Source organism: Ambystoma mexicanum, chromosome 10, assembly GCF_040938575.1.
Source record: "Ambystoma mexicanum isolate Mex_15411 chromosome 10, UKY_AmexF1_1, whole genome shotgun sequence".
Taxonomy (NCBI): Eukaryota; Metazoa; Chordata; class Amphibia; order Caudata; family Ambystomatidae; genus Ambystoma; species Ambystoma mexicanum.
Window position 1 is genome coordinate 1,104,621,743 of NC_090932.1, and position 20,582 is coordinate 1,104,642,324.

General features: G+C 46.1%; 1 protein-coding gene across 1 annotated transcript in view; it reads right to left on the reverse strand.

The window, feature by feature from the left end:
• The window catches only part of GCK (glucokinase), a 406,174-nt gene that overhangs the window by 141,026 nt on the left and 244,566 nt on the right, over nt 1-20,582 (reverse strand). The window contains exon 3 of the mRNA XM_069618957.1: nt 7,674-7,828. Coding sequence (XP_069475058.1) covers nt 7,674-7,828 — 155 coding nt within the window. The remainder of the gene's footprint in view (nt 1-7,673; nt 7,829-20,582) is intronic.

Consider the following 20,582-nt stretch of genomic DNA (forward strand, 5'->3'; position numbering starts at 1 on the left):
ACAACCGTTGCAACGCCAGCATTACTGCACTATAGGTAATATTACTGATTTCTAACCATGTGGAAACTGACTTGGTTTTGGCAGATATCCTAAAAATTGCAAAGAAGCGTTATGGGTTCCACAATTATATTTGGTGATGGTGGCACTGGTGATTGAGATCCACTTGGCCATGTGGTGTTATTTGGGTGCTTATCAGATTATGTCTGGATTTTTGTAGATCGTGTTCTTTGATTTGCTGCATATAAGAAGACTTGTATTTAAAACAAGCAATATACTTAACAAGAGAAGCTATTGTATTATCTTCTATACAACCAAATTTAAATAAGTGGTTTGATCATTGGGTATATATTAATGCCTATGTTTTATTATGCGACTCGCAGGTCTGGTATGAAGAATTGAGCGACTTGAAGACTTGCTGAAAACGAAAAAGAAAAATATTTATATTTTTAATGATGTGGTGTGGGGGTATATTTCACTCTGTATGTCTTTGGTTTTTATAAGAGGATTATATTCACATTGGGTGATTATTTTTAACTTTGTTCTCCCGAGGAAGGTTCAGTATTGTCAACATCTAGAAACTGAAACATGTTGAGAAAAGGTGACTAGCAACACATTTTCTGTTGCTGGAATTTAACCATATTGGGTGGAAATAAGCTGAATGTATTAAGGAAGATTTTGTTCAGACAACACATTTTCTTTCTTGAGTTGGTGATATATATGTGTTTTTGTTGTTGAATATATTTCATATATAGCATGCAATCACTACTGGTTGGATTTTTTACATTTTTGATAAAATAATAAAATTAGTGTTTAATAAAATACTTGATTGGTCAGCTCAGCTCAAGTCGTAATAAATCTGCGTGTTCCTATCTGTGGTATGAACTTTGGTTGTCTAGATGCCTAGTTGAGGGTCCATGAATTGCTGGAGGTATTGGTTGAACGGTCACCACATTTGGAGCTGGAAAAAGTGAAAGCAGTATTGGCACAGCTGGAGGTTGAGGAAATGGAAGGGAGAGGATGGCAGTAGGCACATCCGGTGTAACCACCTGTGCAATCAAGTCTTTGAAAAATGTATTAATATGATATGATATGATATTCTATTTATATCGCGCTCGTACACAAGTGTTTCAGAGCGTGACCATGCAAAGGGAGGGGAACAGGGGAGAACAAAAACAACAATCCTACTAGGCCCAGTGACATTGGGAAAGAGAAAGTGCATGGGAAAGGGAAAAGGGGGAAAGTGCATGGAAGGGGGGAGAAGTGGAAAGTGCAGAACGGAGGAGAGAACACAATTACTAGGTAAGTAAAATAGATAAATAAATAAGGGTGGTAGTGCGGTTAGCCAGTGGTAAGTGCTATCTTAAGCAGATAGGGTATACCTGATAAGTGCAGAAGAGACATGGGTGGGGGACTGTATGTGTACAGATACAGACCCCAGTGCAAGGGGTGGTCAGGAGGCAGTGCAGGAGGGTGGCAGGGCGAGCAGGTACCTGGGCCCGAAGGACAGAGGGTGGCCAGGTGCACGGTGCCAAGAGAGAAAATAAATCAGCAGGGGAGAAGAGGGGCAAAGACAGAAGGGAAGAGGAAGGTCTTGAGGTGCTTACGCAACCGGAGATGGTTCTCCTCAAGTTTCAAGGTGGCAGAGAGGCTGTTCCAGAGGGAGGCCCAGCCGAAGACAGAGCTCTACCCTAGCTCGTTTCTTTGAAAAACAACAGACCCTGAGGGAGTTAGAAGTAGAGGAGTAAAGGGCTAGAGAAGGGAGGTATTTACAGAGGGATAGTTGAAGGTATTTTGAACCCAAGCCCCAGAAAGCCTTGTGGACAATGCAGAGGGTTTAAAATGTAATCCTTGCATCCACTGGTAGCCAACAAAGGGATTTCAGTGCTGGAGAGATACGATCCCAGGGCTTGAGGCCAAGGACAAGTCTTGCAGTCCTGTTCTGGATTAGTTGTAAAAGGCAGAGAGTGGAGGCAGGTAGATTTAGAAAGAGGCTGTTACAATAGTCCAACCTCGAGAGAACCAGAGCTTGGGAGACAATAAGCTTCTGAGGGAAGGAGAGGAAAGGCAGAGTACCTCTGAGGAGGTGCAGCAAGAAGTTTGATTTTTTAGAGATTTCAGATATGTGTGCGGAGAAGGACACTGTGCAGTCAAAGATGACCCCAAGGTTCTTGGCCTCGCAGGAAGGGGTAGGAGGAGGGCCAAGGGAGGCCGGCCCGAGGGTGAGGGGAAAGGCTGGTGAAGGTGTACCAATGAGGAGGATCTCAGTCTTGTTGGCATTTAGACAGAGATCATTGGCCACATACCAATTTTGAATGGCAATTAGGCAATCAGAGATGAGGGAAGAAGAGGAGGTGGCTGAAGGAAGCCTGAAAATGAGTTGGGTGTCATCAGCATAGCACTGGAAATTAGAGCAGAAAATGGAAATGCAGTAGGCGAGAGTAGCCAGGTATTGGTTGAAAAGCCAGGGCGAGAGGTTAGACCCCTGGAGAACACCACAGGTAGAAAGTGAGATAGAAGATAGGAAGGACCCAATTAATGGGAGGCAATTTCATGATCTGCTTGAATATCTGCAGGAAAGAGTGCTTGTATTGCAGACATCCCAACCTTGAAGGCATCAGACCACATAGCAAGGCTTGACTATGCTAGGGAGTCTCAAATATGCCACTGTAGTCTCTGGCCGTCTGTATGGTAAAATAAGGAGATGATGGAAAGCCCATACCTTTGGTGGCTGGCACAGACTCTTGGTTGAAAATCTGGAATTGTACACCATGGAAGGCTTCCCTCCACCGGGGAATGTGAGGTAAGCCATTATGCTGAGGTGTATTCCAAATAGGCCTCTTGTAATGGGGTGAAGAGCCCCGACGATGAAGGTATGTTACCCAGATTCTGAGTTCTTGGTGCAAGAGAGTGTCAGACCTATTCGTGTTTGATTGTCCGAAGGGGCGTTCTCGTGATTTCCCATATTTGTAACACACATGTGAAGTGCTTTGACTGATTTTGCACTAGTTCGTTTCTTCAACAGTTTTGACAGTTTAACCATCTCTTGCATCTTAGGGAAGGTGAAGTGGCAGGGCTCGGCCTGTAACCTTGCCACAAGAGATGTGTAATGGTAGCCATGTAGCACCCATTAGTTGTTTCTAAGGTCAAGTCGTAGGTCTGTCTGAGGTCTTTGACTGACGCACAAGGATTATCCTGGATGTCTATGACAACAAGCAAGGACCATCACACAATGTGGCCTGACAAGTGGTGGTAGGCCGCCAAGACTGCACCTCAGAAATACTCCTTGTGGTAGATCCCTCAACTGTTAAGCTGGTACCTCATACCTCTTGGAACCTTAGAGGGATCTAAACACCCTAATCAATCTGGTGAGTCATTGGGAATGAGTCAATGTGCCAGGGTGCATGTGAAAAAAAGGTCAACTTACTCCCTTGAATTGAACCAATAAGGCTTTGGAACACCTTAAGTGGTAAATGATGAAAAAGGACAGTTAGGCCAACAAAGGCCAGGCCCTAAACATTTCAAACACAAGGCAAGTACACCTTTTTAGAAGAACTACAGTGTGTAAAACTAAATGCAATTTGAGGCATGAATAAATGCAGTTACACACAGATCCTGCCCAATCTGTGTGGAGAAAAGGATTGGGGGTTGGGGCTGGGAGCATGCTCCAGTCAGGATTGTCCTGAGTGAGATTATATATGCACATGTCCTTGATGCGAGTGCATTTTATCTGTAACACTACTCTCCATGAAGCTCCTTCCTCGTCCCCTTTGCTAGGAAAGATTTACTACAGGTATAGAGGAAGGAGAAGGGGCACAGGAGATCACTGGTGCTGGAGCCTTTTGCAGCCTAAGTCTTTAATAGGCGAGGAGGCCCTGATGTGAGAACCTCACTGAATGTTTTCTATGGTGATGAAATGGTGATTTACACCGATGCATCTGAGAATTCTGGCCCAAGCATAAGTGGGATAATGAAACAGTTTGAGTACTTGTCCAGGAATATGAACAACTTTTGGAAGTCAGTGCTTTGGAGTGAGGGCTAAGCAGAGTGACAGTCTGATAGGAATTGATATGGATGGGCTTCTCCTATCTTTGTTTAAATACTGCAGAAGTTCAGGATAGCTTCATTAGTAAGGACCTAAACCCAGTAATCATTATCTTTAAGACAGAAGTTAGGCATTGTTCCACACTCCCAATGTCACATATATGTGGGGTCTCACTTTTCAAGATGATTGATTACCTTTCCACAGTGCCTCAACATTTTGCAAAACATGCCTTTCAAGCTTCTTGTGAGGGTGTTCAAAAGAGTTGAGGGAGAACTCAAGAAGCTGTTATGGAGTGGGATCTCCCTTGGCTGTCTCATGTGGCCCTCTAAAAATCTATACTATAAAGAGAACTGGGCTGCTCAATCTTTGCAAATACTGAAGTCTTTTGCACTTAACAATGTAACAAATGTAACTATAGAACAGTGTACACTGGCGCACTATATAATGGGGCTCCAAACTGGCGGTGCCCCAAACAAATAACGATGTTGGTGGCCACAAACTGGAAATGGGAAATGTTTCACAAGAGATAGGCAGAAATGGTTACTCTTGGAACCACCTTTTAACTGAAAGTGAGGTTAATGGATGTGGGAGTCATGGGGGGCTTTTGCGGATGGGAAGGTCCAGGGACCATAACCTGGCGGACGTTGGGCCTTCCACAGGTAATTTGAGGAGCTGCAGCAGGAATTCTATATATCCATGTAGGATTGTTTTAAGTCTCTTTAGCTATTGTACGTGGAGTTCCTTTTACCGGAGGAAGGGATAGTGCGTACGGCTACTTTACATTTCTACACGCTACTCAACACTGGCTCTAGAGCAAAAGGGCTAAATGACATTGTGGAAGATGATCATTGGTGAAAGCAATGGGTGCCTGTAATGTGGTTATCAGATATAGACCCCTACTTGCATAATTCAAGTACTTTCCTAGGGTTACAAGCTTCTTTTAAAATGGGTAAAGCAGGATTACTGATGCGCTTTAGGTGCAAAGGGAGATTTCTTCCATAGCACTTGGGCATGCCATGTTATTAATCAGGTTTCATGGGAAGTGTGAGGGTCAGAAATGTGAGACAGACACAAAGGTAACATTTTCCATTTATCCAAATACAAAGGGTTTGATAAACTCCTATCAGTCCCTATCCTAACAGAGAGATCCCTGACTAGCAACCTAAAACTAAAGAAAAATGACCTAGTGTCCAAAATAGCTCTGACCCTCACACTTATACACACAACATAAGTATACAAGGAAAGTATGGCTAATTTATAGTTCAAATTTAAACGTTCTTGAAAGCACTCCTTGCTACCAGGATTGGACCCCCTTCCCCTGGAGCAATTCAGGAATACTTTGATTATAGTTCTGATTCAACAAACTTCTCTTCAAGGTAAAGGAAAAGTATTTTTCAACCACTGTGTCTTTCTATGGGATACAACAAATGTCTCCTTTGCAAAGGTTGGTTGATAATTCAAAATAACTTATGTTTTCCATAATGTCTCTCCTGAAAAGTTGTTGTCTTTCTTTCACAAACACAAGTTCAAACCAAGGTAAATGTTCTGTTATCATATAACACCTTCTTCAAAGGAACTACTTTTTGTCAAGATAGAACTTCAGCTTTTCTTAATACATCTTCTTGAAGTAAAGCACTTTTGTCAGTATAGCAAATCAACTTGTTTTAGTGATACCACTGCTTGTCAAACACATGATAAAGTAAATGGATTTTCATCAACAGAGATTCTTTCAACACAGCTCTTTCCTACAAAGGTATTTTTTCAAAACATCTTCTTTCCAGGTCCACTCGCCTGCCAGGACTAACCACTATAAGCCCTTTCCTGGTATACTCGCATACCAGGAAAAAAACTCCTGTAACTACTTTTAAACACAACTTTGGTACCAATAGTGTTTCCATGGTTCTCCACACCAATCTCTCTTGGAAGGAGGGTTGAACAATAACTGCCTTTTCTTATAGTCTCTTGACTCTTAACAACTTGTGTTCCAGTTTTCCATAGAGGATTGTGTGACATAAGCTTGTTCTATGTTACTTTCAATTAATTCAGACTGATTTATGAACTGAGAGTTTTTAGCTAAAGGTGAGGTTGTAAAAATAATTTGTAATTCAACATTAGATTGAGGACTTCTAATTAAGGCAGAATTATGACAATTCAAGGATCTCATTTTTAACTCCTGAACCCTTAAGGCACCAACCTTATACTGTTTAGAAGATTTCTCATGACAGGTACTCTCGGTATTGATAAGGGAGGGATTGGTACACTGATAACATGCCATTAGGTATCTGGAAATGATTTCACTTTCATCCTCAGAAGAAGATGAATATCGCATCTCTCCTAATGGAGTCACCGCTTCCCCTTAATAGCTGTCTCTTCCCATGTGATCCCTCCCCCTGATACCACCCAGAGGTTTAGGATCAAGTAGCGGCTGCCTTCCTCTGGCCACCTGGGCGGAGGCTTCGGGCTGGAGTTTGGCGATGACTCCGCAGGATTCATCATAGAAGTTTGTGAGCTGCTCAAGCAAGTTGTTTGGGTGAAGCTGATGTTACCTTTGTCACTGTCTCAGAGTTTGAACTGCTCAGACATACCACAAGTTTCAAAGCCTAGGCTCTGGTGGCAGCCAAGAAGGATACAATTAAATGAACCAAATTCAATGAGATTGCTCTGATGTGGACTTTGTTGTTTTGCGTTCTTTCAAACTGCAAAATTCCAATAACCAATTCTATTTAAAAACAGTTAATTCCAAAGGACTATTTTGTCACAAAAACTACTTAATGAAGGCAAACACCCCCTTAAAAACACATCAAAACCATGTTATTGTATTTCTAAATATGTATAGTGGTACTCATTTATTAGACTTATTTCCACTTCAGTCCATGGGTGGTTTCCAGAGGAGTTTCATGGTTATTATCAATCAGGAGTGTTCCATTTCTCCATGTATATTGAGTACGGAAATGCCCTATAGGACAATCTTCATGTTGACAAGAGGTTATGATATGATATTTATAACGCGCTTAATACCCAGAGGTTTTCTAAGTGCGGACCCGGGGATCGAACCTGTGGTGCTCCGTGTCATCTTGCTTCCAAGGCGAGCACATTGCCCCCAAGCTGTCCTCCTGCTCCTGCAGATCATGACAATCCATGCATATAGAGGCAGTCTGTTCCACAGGGATTCATGCATATTTCACAATATGCTGATGCCTATGAGATGCAAGGCTGGCTTCTTGTCCCTGCCTTCGAGAGGTACCAGATGGTCTGGGAATCATGTCCCCCTTATAAGCAAGACAACCCCTGGTTTCATCAGTTTTAAGCTCTGGCTATGTGACTGGGTTGATGATCAGTGACCTCCATCACCCACCACCTGTGGGCAGAGTGTTCTTCTTTTAACTCTATGGTCATAACAGAAAGACTCTGCAGACAGCAGGACTTCTGATATTTTGCGTAAACCAAGCAGGGAGCTGGAGGCATCTATTCCGGACAGCCCCTGTTCTAAGAATAATCACCCTGTGGTTGTAGCATGTAGAAGGGGTAAGTGGTCGAGCTGACAAACTGAGTTGTGGGAAACCAAAAAATTGGATCTCTGTAAAGTTCTGTATAGCTTATTTGTAGAGACCACTATGGTGGGACGCCTTACCATTTCTGCTGTGCCCGTCATGGCATCCTCTGGGATGGAGTACATTTGATTCTTGGTCTCCACTTTCCACTGCCCTTCTAGGTCCTCACCCACTTTCACCAGCATCACTCGAAAGTTGGTGCCCCCCAGATCCAATGCCAGGAAATCGCCAACCTCTACAAGAGTGGAACGAATGCAAAAAATAAAGTAAGATACCACAGGCTCACATCTGCATTAACTTCAAGACAGCATATGGAATATTATATGATGTAATGATTATTTGTTGGCAACATACAGAAGTGGCAACTCTTTTGGGTACTTCAGGAATCTTGGCACCTCTATGGCTATTTCTTTAGCTGACATTGCCTCATCCTTCTACTACTGCCCCACCATGCATCAGCATTCACAGAAATATGTAGATGACATCCTCAAAAGTAATTGGAAGCACTTGGTAAATCTGTGCTCCTAAGTCTTTCCCTTCCTTTGAACAAGGTGGGCCAAATTCTCAAAAAAGAGTTTTGGTGCAAAGGATGATATGCGCTATTGTCAAAGATGCACACATTCAAATGTCCTTTGATGATAGGGTGCATTATTTTCTGGGCACAAACAATGAGATGCACTAGCCCATCTCCTCATTTCTGCCAGAAAGAGTTTTGAGAAGTAATATAGCACCATTTTAACTTTGAATGCCAGTGTGCTGGTTTACAAGTACGTGTGCACTTTTGCAGAGTTAAGAACTTCAGTTGCCACCTCTCCCAAGTTGTAAGCTGTATTCCTATAGGCGGGGATTGCTAGACCAGACATAAAGCAAGTTGCAGCAGTAAGGGGCAACCTACGAGCCCTAGGGCTTGACCAACTAATGAAATCCAACACACATGAAGCAGGGCACAGCCTAGGCCTGCACATCATCAGGGGCATAGAGTCAAAGGCCCTAACCCCCCAAACACATCCCTACTTCCGACCACTGTCTAATCCCCATGCTCACCACCAACATAACACTGTAACAAAACCCTGCCCACGAATGTACGAAGTCCTGATGAAATTAACAACCAAATCTTTCCAAAACACGTTCTGGGAACTTTGTTCTCACTAGTAGGGACCTAAGGGGGGACCAACATTGGGACAACATACACTGCTGGTTGTGCATCATACACTGAGCTAGCACTTTCTCTCTCGTTCCATTTTTCTTTCTGTCTCACTTTATGTCTCTGGCCCTCATTACGACCCTGGCGGAAATCGAAAAACGATGGCGGAAATGCAATACCGCCATCGAATAGCGCTCGGTGCGACTATGACCCGTCACCGCAAAGTACGAAGCCATTAGCGACACCGTAGTGAACGCCAACGCTAACTGCACCAAGCACGCGCGCACGCGCCATGCGAAACCGCAAACACCACCATGGCGCAAGGGTACGCCAATTCCGACCCTAGCGGACATGTACCTAACGCCATCAGGCATGGCGTAATGTACCATTCCGCCATGGTGAGAAGTACGGCATCGCGAATCAACCGTAAACGGCCCCACTGAGTGCCTGTACACCGCTCCCTGCCCACAAAGTACAACTCCCCGTAGGTGCAATGAAGTCACAATGCAACCAGTGAAATGTACAAGTCACCCATGCATGCCAACGAACAAAAGAAACACAAGAGGGGCCAATGGGAGCTGCAGGGCACAGATGGCACGAATACAGAAGCCATCCCAATGGACATGACCACAGTCCCCCACCAAGAAACGCACGCAAACACAGGCACCTGTGACCAGCAATATTCCGAGAATCACATCATTCCACCAGTCCACCTGGCTGACCGGCATCTGTTACACAAAACCCAATCCCCCGCCCCTGAGCATGACAACAATCAAACTGTCATATTGGCAGCCCCCATCCCTGACCTCACGGGCTTAGTAGGCAAACGCGCCCAGTACAGTACCACGCAACTAAACTCCGAAGCTGGAACCCAATGCAGATCTCCTCACAATACATCGCCCCCCAAATAGGCATATGCCACATCACTTGCAAAGAAAAACGCTACACGGGCCAAATCAGAATAGAAATTTAATGCACATCAAAGTCACCAAGCCCATACAGCCATCAGGCCATGAACTCCAAAACACCAAGCACCATTGTGGGCTGCATCCGCAAGAAATGACCAGCCACTACTTGTGTGTCGCCCTGTTCCCTCATGGTACACAGAGCCACATTCACGTACGAAAAGGCAACATGGAAGCGCACAGAACCGCAGGGCCGTCCCAATGGGGAGGCACTAGTCCAGCTGAAAGGCCGAAATGTTGCTCCGAGCCACCAGTACTGCGTAAGGGCATGTGGCCCATTGGCGATCGTCCCATAAGATCGTAATGCTGCTCCACTGATTAACACGAAGCAGCAGGTGTCGGGAGTAAAATCCATCTGCAGGAGTGGCATACAGATGGCAGTGGCAAAAGGGGAGGAGATACCTGTCAACCAAATGAAATGAAAAAGAACAGTATGGCCATCAGAACTACATTTGAATTACTCACTTCAATGATCACACCAAATCCACAGCCATATGCATGCTAGCCCACTCCAAAGGATCATCACCACCCAAAAACCACTTGCGAATCATAACTATCTATATCGAGGTGAAAACACCATCACAAACGAGTGTACCTGTGCATGCGTCTGTTAAAACAGAATCCATCAGATGGGATTGGTAACGTGCATAGACACAAGTGTCTGAAGGCGCGTCGAGACAGGGAGGGCTCAACAAGGCCAGATAGACGATGGTCGCACTATGGCAGCCCTGCATCACATAGCGCAGGGGAGGCGGACAGATTCCAAGAAGCCCTGTACATGGCAAACTCTGTATCAAATCACCTGCCCATGCATCCATTCATCATTCCCTCATCCCGGGATTAAAACGCCTGAATATTTACTCACATAACATTAGAAATATCCATTGAGTCTGTGCGTTATGCAGCCTTCAAAATCCACAGTGCCCCAGCCCGTAATTCCAGTGTAGTGAAGTAACATGTATTTGGGAACGTCCTGCCTCATCGCCCACGTAGCAATTGCGCATCCCAAACTATTCATATCAATCATTGCTTCCACGCCATGGGCCCTGTCTCAAGGACATTGAACAATAGAACGTTATATTTGCAGTCAGACCTGTGGGCATCTCCTCGCCGCTAGCTGGAAACCGAAAGCGCCGCCCTTCGAATTCCTCATTTGCAACATCACGCCGAAAAGGCATCTGTGGCCGTTTGAAATCACTAATTATTCCATCGAGTGCGGCTGTGTGTGAAAATGGCAACTGCCTTCACCCACAAATGGGACGCCCCGCCCGTCGTTGCAACTCGGTACAGTGATGCATGAGGGCCCACCGTTACTCGAGTACTACGTTCCACTGACCCTTCACAAGTCTGTTCGCGACTGCACAGATAGTATGTGCAACAATGCTACCACAGCAGAATGAACATGTCAACCAATGTTACACGGCCATCGGGTACAAATACATGATTGCAATAGCAAGATGCCATTCCCCGATTTGCAGCGTTGTGCGCGGGACGTGCTCGGCCAAAGGGGAGAGCAGTTTGCACAGGTGGAATGAATCACCACAGGTGGAGGCCATACAGTCTGAAATCACATAAATTGCACAGCCAGTCTACTCCCACAACCACACCGAAATGCTACCGGCAGGACTCGCGATGTTGGCCCTGGGGGACCTGATAGCACTGCAACTACTCCAACTCCAAGAAGAAGACGAACACCAACTACAACCGGCCGCACGGAGGAGACGCAGGAGGAGGAGGAGGCCAAGGCAGGGCCAGCAAGGGCCGCCAGCACAGCCACTACCACCACGCAGGCAGCCCGCAATCCCACGCCTACGAGCACATCCGTTCAACCTCACTGCTGAGCAGATCCACACCCTCTACCGTTTGGACCGGGACACCATAGCCGCCATTGTGGACATGACACAGGCTGACCTTGTCAGCATGATAGATAGCCCAACCGCCATCCCACCCCTACTGAAGGTGGTGTCTGTACTCCACTTCCTGGCCACAGGCACCTACCAGCACACAGTCGGACAGTTGCATGGCATTTCTCAGCCACTGTTCTCACGGACACTATTTCAAGTGCTCGATGCCCTCCTGCAGCACGCAGACGACTACATCTCTCTACCACGCTCGGAGCAGGAAATTACCAACACAAAAGTGGGATTCCATGCACTTGCCGGCATACCGGGTTGCATTGGTGCCATCGACTGCACCCATGTGGAATTGGTCGTCCCACATGCCATGGAGGCCCAGTACCGCAACCGAAAACAATTTCATTCCCTGAATGTACAGATGGTGTGTGACTCCAACAGGATCATTACACATTGTTGTGCCCGATTCCCTGGATCAACCCATGATTCTATGGTCTTGAGGAACTCTACAATACCACGCTACATGGAGCGACACGCAGGGAACAGATCCTGGCTACTCGGTGAGTCTCATTACATGCATGATTATGTGGGGTATGTGATTTGGCAATGACCTGGCAGGAAGGGGCGGGGGTGTGCGTACGTAGCAATGGCATTCCACATCATACGTTTCTCGTCCACATACAGGTGATGCTGGATATCCACTGAAGAGATGGCTCCTCACACCAGTCCGGAACCCACGGGACCAGCATGAGGAGGACTACAACCATGCCCACTCACGTACCCGTGTAGTCATTGAACAGGCATTCGGCCTACTGAAGACTCGTTTCCGCTGCCTCAGCAGGTCTGGCGGGGCACTCCTGTACCGCCATGAGAAGGTTGCAAAGATGGTGATGGCATGTGTCATGCTCCACAACATGTGCGTACGTAGAAATGTGCCCATGCCCCCTGACGCAGAACTGCAAGCACCTGATGATGGTCATGATGAGGGTGGGGATGTGGCAGCACCTCATGGAGTCTGCGAGGCACCGGAGGCCCGTGACATTCGTCAGCATCTCATTGATGTATGCTTCTAGCACTCACGCCTGGTGGCTGATACATGGACACGGGACTCGTGGCACTGTGTGTGTCTGGGACATGCACAATATGGACTGTACGCCTATGATGGCCTAGTACACAATGATCAATGTCCACACATCTCATTGGTTGATCGTGCTCTTTTTATGGCATATGTGATGTCATGTTGAACACCCTATCGACCCGCCACCCAAGTGAGCCCAACACACCCCCTCCACCCTCCTACCTCCCCCCCGAATACCAGTGTCCAAAGATGCTCATTGTCAGTGGGCTGTCGCTATTGCAAGCCCCCTCTGCGGGTATCAGGGGCACCCCTGCCTGTGGAGCGCAGGTTCCTTCCAGATCTACGTTGGGGGCTGCCCTGGACGGAACTTGCAACGGATGATGTGTCTGCCTGCTCACGTCCATGCATGTCCCTAAGGGTTTGCGAGAGCTCAGTGAGCACACGGCGCACTGCGGCAAGTTCGGCACATACGTCTTTGGACGTCGCATGCAGTTCCCCCCTCAGGCTCTCGGTGCTTCTCTCCATTTGGACTCTCAGGCTCTCGGTGCTACTCTCCATTTGGACTCTCAGGCTCTCGGTGCTACTCTCCATTTGGACTCTCAGGCTCTCGGTGCTACTCTCCATTTGTGCCCTTAGCGTCTCTGTTCCTCTCTCCATTTCTGCCCTAAGTGTCTCAGTTGATGTTTCTATGTCTGCCTTAGTGCCCCCACATTCTTCGGCATGGTCCTTGAGGAGTGTGGCCAGTTGCTGCTGTTGTACGATTACCTGGTCGAGGGACTGTTGCCTCTGCTGGGCCATGGCCATTTGCGGGGGTGTCACAGAGGGGCTGTTGTCCTCATGTTGCCTTGCCACAGGGCTTGTGGGGGATGGCCAGTCGTCGTCTTGTGGGTGCCCCTGCGTGGTATCCTCATGTTGTACGGGATGGGACAGACAGGGGGATTGGGACAGGTCATGGATGGATCTGACTTCGACATCCCCGTTTTCTGTGTCCGAGCATGCTGCCATCAATGGGGTGTCACCTATGGTGCTGCTGCCACCAGAGGCAGTGCCTTCTGTGGCATCCATTGGGGGGACCTGTGGTGGTGGTGTTGTGGGCATGCTGGCTGCTGGGGTGCCTGTTGATGTTCCCTCCTCTGTGCTGCAACCTGATTTGTGCTGCTGCCGTGTCTTGATGCGTGCAGCTGAGGTGGAGGGTCTCTGGCCGTTGGTCTTGGCCCTCTTTGCAGGTGTGCTGGTAGGGGTGTCCTGTAGCTCGTCGTTTGGATCGGACCCTGTGGTGGAGTAAAGGAGGGCGAGGGTTATTGATGGGTCAGTGGGAATTGGAATGGCATTGTATCACATGCATTGGGGTGGTACCTGAGGGTGATTTGGGTCGGGTCCTTGGAGGTGCTTTGATTTGTGTGTGGAGTGAGGGTGCAGTTGTTTGGCAGCCTGCAGTTTGGGTGTGCCTGCTGCACGTGTAGTGCGTGTATTAGGGGTTTTTAATTATTTATGTATTTATTGTGGGTTTTAACGTGCGCTATCAGGCCGATGTGTGTGGACGTTCTCCTGGACATGTGTTTCTGTTGCACTATGTGGACGCATGGTACTTCACATGGATGGACTGTGTGGATTTGGCATTGTTTTATCTGGCCCACCTACCTGAATCTTCGGATGTCTGCACTCCTTTCTCCATCCCTCCGACTCCCTCTATGCTCTCCATTCCGATGGTGGAGGCACAGATTTCTTCCCAGGGGGTCAACTTGATGGGTGATTCAGGACCTCCCCCGGTGGCTGTGGCAATGTTGCGGTTGGCAGAGAGTATGCTGCGGACGTGTATCCGCAGGTCGTCCCATCGCTTGCGGCATTGCTGTGGGATGCGGGGTGCGGTCCCCACCGCACTTACCCGCTGTGCCACCAGAGCCCATATGGTCTTCTTGTTTGCGAGTGCCGTTCTGGTCATTTGCGTGGAGAAGACGACGGCAGCATTCTCCTGGAGGGTCTCTGTTAGCACGGTGAGTTCCTCACGGGAGAAGTGGACCTGCCGCTTGCGGTCGCACGCTTTCTTCGCTACTTTTCCCATTTGTCTTGGTTTCGCTAGGGTGGGTGACGGGTTGGGGTGTGTTTCAGGGTAGTGATTTTAGTGGTTGTGTGGTTTTAGTGGTTTTATAGGTGTACGCCGGGATGTTTCCCGTTCCGGGCCCTTGTTTTAACTTCCGTTTCCGTATATTTCCGGTCACCGTACTTTCCGGTAGGCGCACACTGCGGTGACCGCTAAGAGGGGTGGCGGTATTGCACCTAGGGCGCCGTACGGCGGCGGTGTGGGCCGTTTTGGGGTCATTTCCGCCATCGCGGACTTTGCACTTCCGCCGTGGCGTGGTGCTCGTGCCCGATGGGTCGGAATGGGCCGCACTTTGCTCCTTCGTGCATTGGCGGAAACGCTATTTACGCTGTGGCGCTCCGGTCAGTCACTTTCCGCCAGGGTCGTAATGAGGGCCTCTGTCTCTTTATATGTGGGTTACAGTCACATTGTGAGGTGCGTGTTTGATGATGCCACTCCAGCTTCTGCTGACAGCTGCATGACCAAAGGGAAAAAAAACATATCTTTGGTGGGGAAGGTTTTTTGTGCACAAGCAACTATTAAAACGAAACAAAACAGTAAAAAATTTAAGAGTCCTAATATTGCAAACTGGCTCTTTTTAAAATACTACAACGTTCACTTCTAATGACAATTTCTGGTACATATTTCAGTCATAATAAGAATGTTATACTTGTCTAATTGAGCAAAGTGCATTATCAAAGCCCTGAATAAACATATAAATGACTGTCCGATAGAACTTTGTGTTCCAAGAAGGACAGCCTAGTCTTGTACTGTTTTGAAATACCCCCATGAGAAGCGGGGAGGTGACAAAGTACACCAGCGAGGATTCTGGCCTGCTTTTCCTAAAAGCAAAGAGCATTTTGGGAACACAAGAATGACCACAGAACTTTATTTTTGACAAATATGTCCATGATAAAAATGATTGTATGCTTTAACCGCTAAGTACACATTGCACACCGGACTTGATGCTCATTTCATTTTTCATAACACTCACCCTAACATTAACAAGTCTGTACCATTTTGGACAGCTTCAAGATTTGAATGTGAAGATAGGATGTTGCGATTATTATTTTGCAAGAGCTGTCCAGTGATATTTTCTTTTCCTATGCAGAATTTTAGCTGGGTCTCAGAGTAAGGATATCTGTGCACATGCTCAGTTCCTAATGCATGGATATTCTATATTATAGGGCAACGGTAGTTACCTATAGTTAAGGTGGAACCTATCATCCGTAGGAAATGCAAACATTCTATTTCTAATAACTTTTGAGCCATAAGACGCACAACATTTTACAAACGTGGTTTGGGGCCGGAGACCCCCAAAGCTGGAAATGTTCGTGAAAATCTGTGTTATGGTTCAAAAGATATAAAGGGTCAAAATGGGTTTGTTTTTCAGTTTTACATTTGTTTTCCCACAAGGAAAATGCCACATTTTTGCTCAAACACACAACCCAGACCGCTGGATGAATTTGCGACAAATAAGAAACAAGTTGGGCACAAAGCTATCAAAGGAAATTCTTTAATGGTTTGGCTTAAATCGGTCCAGTATTTCATTTTTAAATTTGGTTTAGAGATGGGTGCCCTTGTACCCAAAACGTTGCTGGTGCCACGGATCTGCCATTATGGAAACCTCAATTTGAATCTAGATACATTTTTCGAAACTGCCCTAAAATGATTTGAAGGGTGTAATTAGGGTAGTTTTGAGGTTAGGAAGCATGTGAGCAGGGTAAGAAAGGATGACTTGTGAAGGTTTGGGGCTTGTTTTGTTTTTGTTTTTTCAAGCATTTTCTCGATTTTCTCGATTTGTTTCGAGTAGCAAAACAAAAAGAGTAAATTCTTTAAAACTATAATATTGAGATGTGGCAATCACTGTTATTGCTATTTAGAGGAAGAGGAGTGTTTTAAGTTAATTTAGGAAGCAATCTGTGTTTTAATATGAAATAGGTGACAGTGATTGCTTCATAAATGGGATAATTACGAGTTTGGTGGTATCTCAGAGGCAAACCTGCCGAGAAACCACCAAACTGTAATACCGTTGCCACCACTTGGTCCAGCAGTATTAACGCCAGATTACAAGTGGTGGTGGTGGTGGCTGTGTTAGTTTCCATTTATGTGGAGTCCACCATTGTGGTAATTTCGCCAGCGGTAACTCAGCTGAAATCAGATGGAAAGTAGGCAGATTTAGCTCCAGCTCATAGCTGAAGGTGAGTCCTCCAACTTTCCACCCATTATATAGTTTGAGGGCATATAATGTGTGGCAGGGGTGTATAAGAGGACTGTTAGTGTTTAGGGGTTTAAAATGCACTTAAAAATCAATTATTTGTTTAATTACTTTGAAAATAAGTGTGCAAAAAAAGATAGACAGCAGCCAATGCTTTTTCACTATCACTACCTCCTTTGTTTTGAATGGACAAGCTTTTCATGTGGCTTAACAGTCAAGATCTTGATTCACTCCTGCCATAAACGGGGAAGATATCTACATTATTGCACCTCCATCTTCTTTGTCACAGTACCTATTTAGCAATCCTATTTGAACCCTTTCAACCTTATCTTCCCTGTACCCAATAGTAATCTTACCTTTACCTACACACCCCTCTTCCCCATCACAGTTCCACTCTATCCCACCTCACTCTTCCTCATCACAGTCACCCACTACCTCCACATCAGTCTTCCTCATCACAGTGCACCAATGCCACCAACACACTCTTCCTCATCACACTGCCACCAACACACTCTTACTTGTCACAGGCCCCCACTACCACCATCTCACTCTTCCATTCCACAGTCCCTACTACACCACATCACTCTTCCTCACCACAATACCCCGTTACCACCATCTCACTCTTCCTCATCAGTCCCCCACTACTTCCACGTTACTCATCACAACACCCCACTACCATACACATACTCTTCCTCTTCACAGCCCACCACTACCACCATGACACTCTATCTTGTCACAGTACCCCACTACCACCATCTCATTCTTCCACATCACAGTCCCCAACTACCACCACGTCACTCTTCCTCGTTGCAGTACCCCACTACCACCACCTCACTCTTTCTCATCACAGTCCACCACAACTACCAACTCACTCTTCCTCTACACAGTGCCCCACTACCACCATCTCAATCTTCCATGTCACAGTCCCCCAATACCACCACATCATTCTTCCTCGTTGCAGCAACCCACTACCACCACCTCACTCTTCCTCATCACCATCTCCATAGAGAGTGAAAAAAAAAGAAATTGTACACCTGCAGTGATCACATCTACTAGGCAGAGGGCAATGGCTAGTGGTCCCCAAAGAAACCTATTGGTGCCGCATGTAGAGTGGCCAAGGCCAAAGGCCATGGCTAGTGGGCCCCAAGGAAACCTATTGCAACATATAAAGTGATCACAGCCGAAGTCCATGGCAAGTGAGTGATAAAGAAACTATAGTATAATAAAGCCCTTGAAATTCAGTGACAAGACATTAGTTAAGAGAGAGTTATGGTGAGAGAGTTAAAGTTAACATGTTAAATCAGATCACCTTAACTCACTCTTAAGTAATGTTTTTTCACTGAATATATATGATAGGATGGCAGTATGAAATTCTTGTACGAGGGGGCAATAATTCAATTAAATGAGCCCAAATCACCAAGCAAAATAGCCAACACATCTTTCACTTTCAAATGACAAAAGTGATATGAAAAGGTGGAGTTCTTACCAAAATGGTGAAAAAAAAACAAATCCATTGTTTTCTGCTTGGCCGAGCTAGGGTAATACTTGTAAAAGGCTTTCTGCATGTTTTCCCTCCATCCATCAATTCCTCTCTGTGTGTTGTGTCTGCACGCGGTGCTATTGCAGTATCAGGAACAAGTCATGTCACCGTAGATATTGTACGCATTTCTCTGAGGTTGACAACATGAATATGGGTTACTGGGCACAGGTGCGACTAAGAGATAATTCCGTTTTTAGTATGTGCTTTAATCAATGACCTAGAGAGGGGTCGACATACCTCAACAAACAACCCTTTTTAAGTAGTTCATCTAAGAATCTTTCTGCCCAAAAGGGCAGGAGGGATGTCCAGGCTTTTGGAAACAGCATGCTGGGAGGTTAAGTGCTAACATTAAAACGGGCCATTCTGCCCCTGGAGAAAAATTACTCTCTGTCCCTGATGATCCTAACTTTATTTTGTTGTGCAACAGCCTCCTTACAAAGCAATCTTTTCCTGATATCTGCATTGCTTGTGAGCATTTTACATTGGTTTATCCCCCACTCTACCTCGTATGTTGCAAGTCAGTGTTTATCTGAGGGTATACCAACGCTCCCCGGGTCGGTCACCTGACTAAGTCAACACACATGGGCGCACACACTCCACACTGCAAACCCTCAGGACAGTGTCCATGGTAAGAGATTACACAAAATATTCCAGCAGTTCACTTTCTGAACTTGATGACTTCACTCGCTCAGCTCTTCCATGGGAAATGTGTCTCTGCGTTGCCATATTCTATATGGACTTGTGGATGCAGGCCAGGGTCGGACTGGGACACGAAATCGCCCGGACACCTCAAAAAAGTGGCTCCCAACTAAAAAAAGTGGCATTCAAACCCTCATCTGTGAATCATGTGATTTCACAACTTTACAGAAAATGTTAATGGTGTTTGTTGCATGGAATGTTTTGTGTAAAAACTTGAGAAAACGAATGATAACATTCCTTTTCCATGGCCCCGGCATTTGATAATGAGTTGTTATTTAAATAGTGCTTTAAAAGCACCGTACATAGCACATATTTACATACAATCATTCCCAACCGGAGTAGTTGCTACTCATTTAACAACCTCTGATTAATGAAAGGCTGAGTTGGCCTTGCCAGGATTTGAACCTGCTACCTGCAGTTCATGCATGGATCGCAGCAGCGCCAACGAGCGCTCAACCTTCTGGTCTATATTACTGGGGTAACCTAGGAGGAGCAAGCAGTTCCTTCCTTCTTCCCTCCCATCATCCATCACTCACTTATCCCTCTCTCCCTCTTGATTTTCATCTTTCTTTTTTCTTTTGTTCCTTCCTTTTTTTCTTGCTTCCCCTTCCATGCTCTCCTCTTTCTTTCATGCACATATTTCCTCTCCTCCTTTCCTTCCTCTCTCACATTGTTTCCTTCCTAACCCCCTGCCATCTTTCCTCTTAACTTTCCCCCATCCTTCTACCCTTCTTGTTTTTGTCTCTTCTACTATTCCTCCCTATCTCTTTCCTTCCTCACTCTCTGTAATTCCTACCCCATTGTTATATTGGAAAATAGCAGTTAAAGATAAATTATTGTGCATGGGTCAACAGGGTAGGGTGCACTCGAGTCCAGTGCAATGATGGGCTCTGCAGCATTCTTGAATCACGACTGATACCAAAGGGCAGCTGCGTCACCAAGCCCTTAATCGAGACAGCATGAGAGTGTGATAAATCCATGTTCCTACAGAAGCATTTAATCTAATCATGCATGGACTCCACATCTGGGTCTGCCTAGGTATAGATCTCTCACTGGATTAGGGGCCAGGATTTACAAATGCTTGTATGTGTTGTCTAGCTTTGCGGGTAAGGTTCCAGGAAAAGGTGATGTCCGCAAGCATGCAGTTTCAGCTACGACTTAACAATGCTGCAATTCACCACAACTATGGTGCCACCACACACCTCATGCCGCTCAGACAATCTGCAATCTAAAGCAATGCCACACTATGGTTACCACCTCCCCAATTCTACCCAGTTCTGCAGTGTGAGAACCATCCCTCGTTAAATCGAGGTAATGCACCTAAACTAACGAGGTGCGAATGCTGGCTGGAAAATTAGGAAAACCTGTCCTCAGCGCACCACGTGATACTCATACCAGTATGACACAGCGTG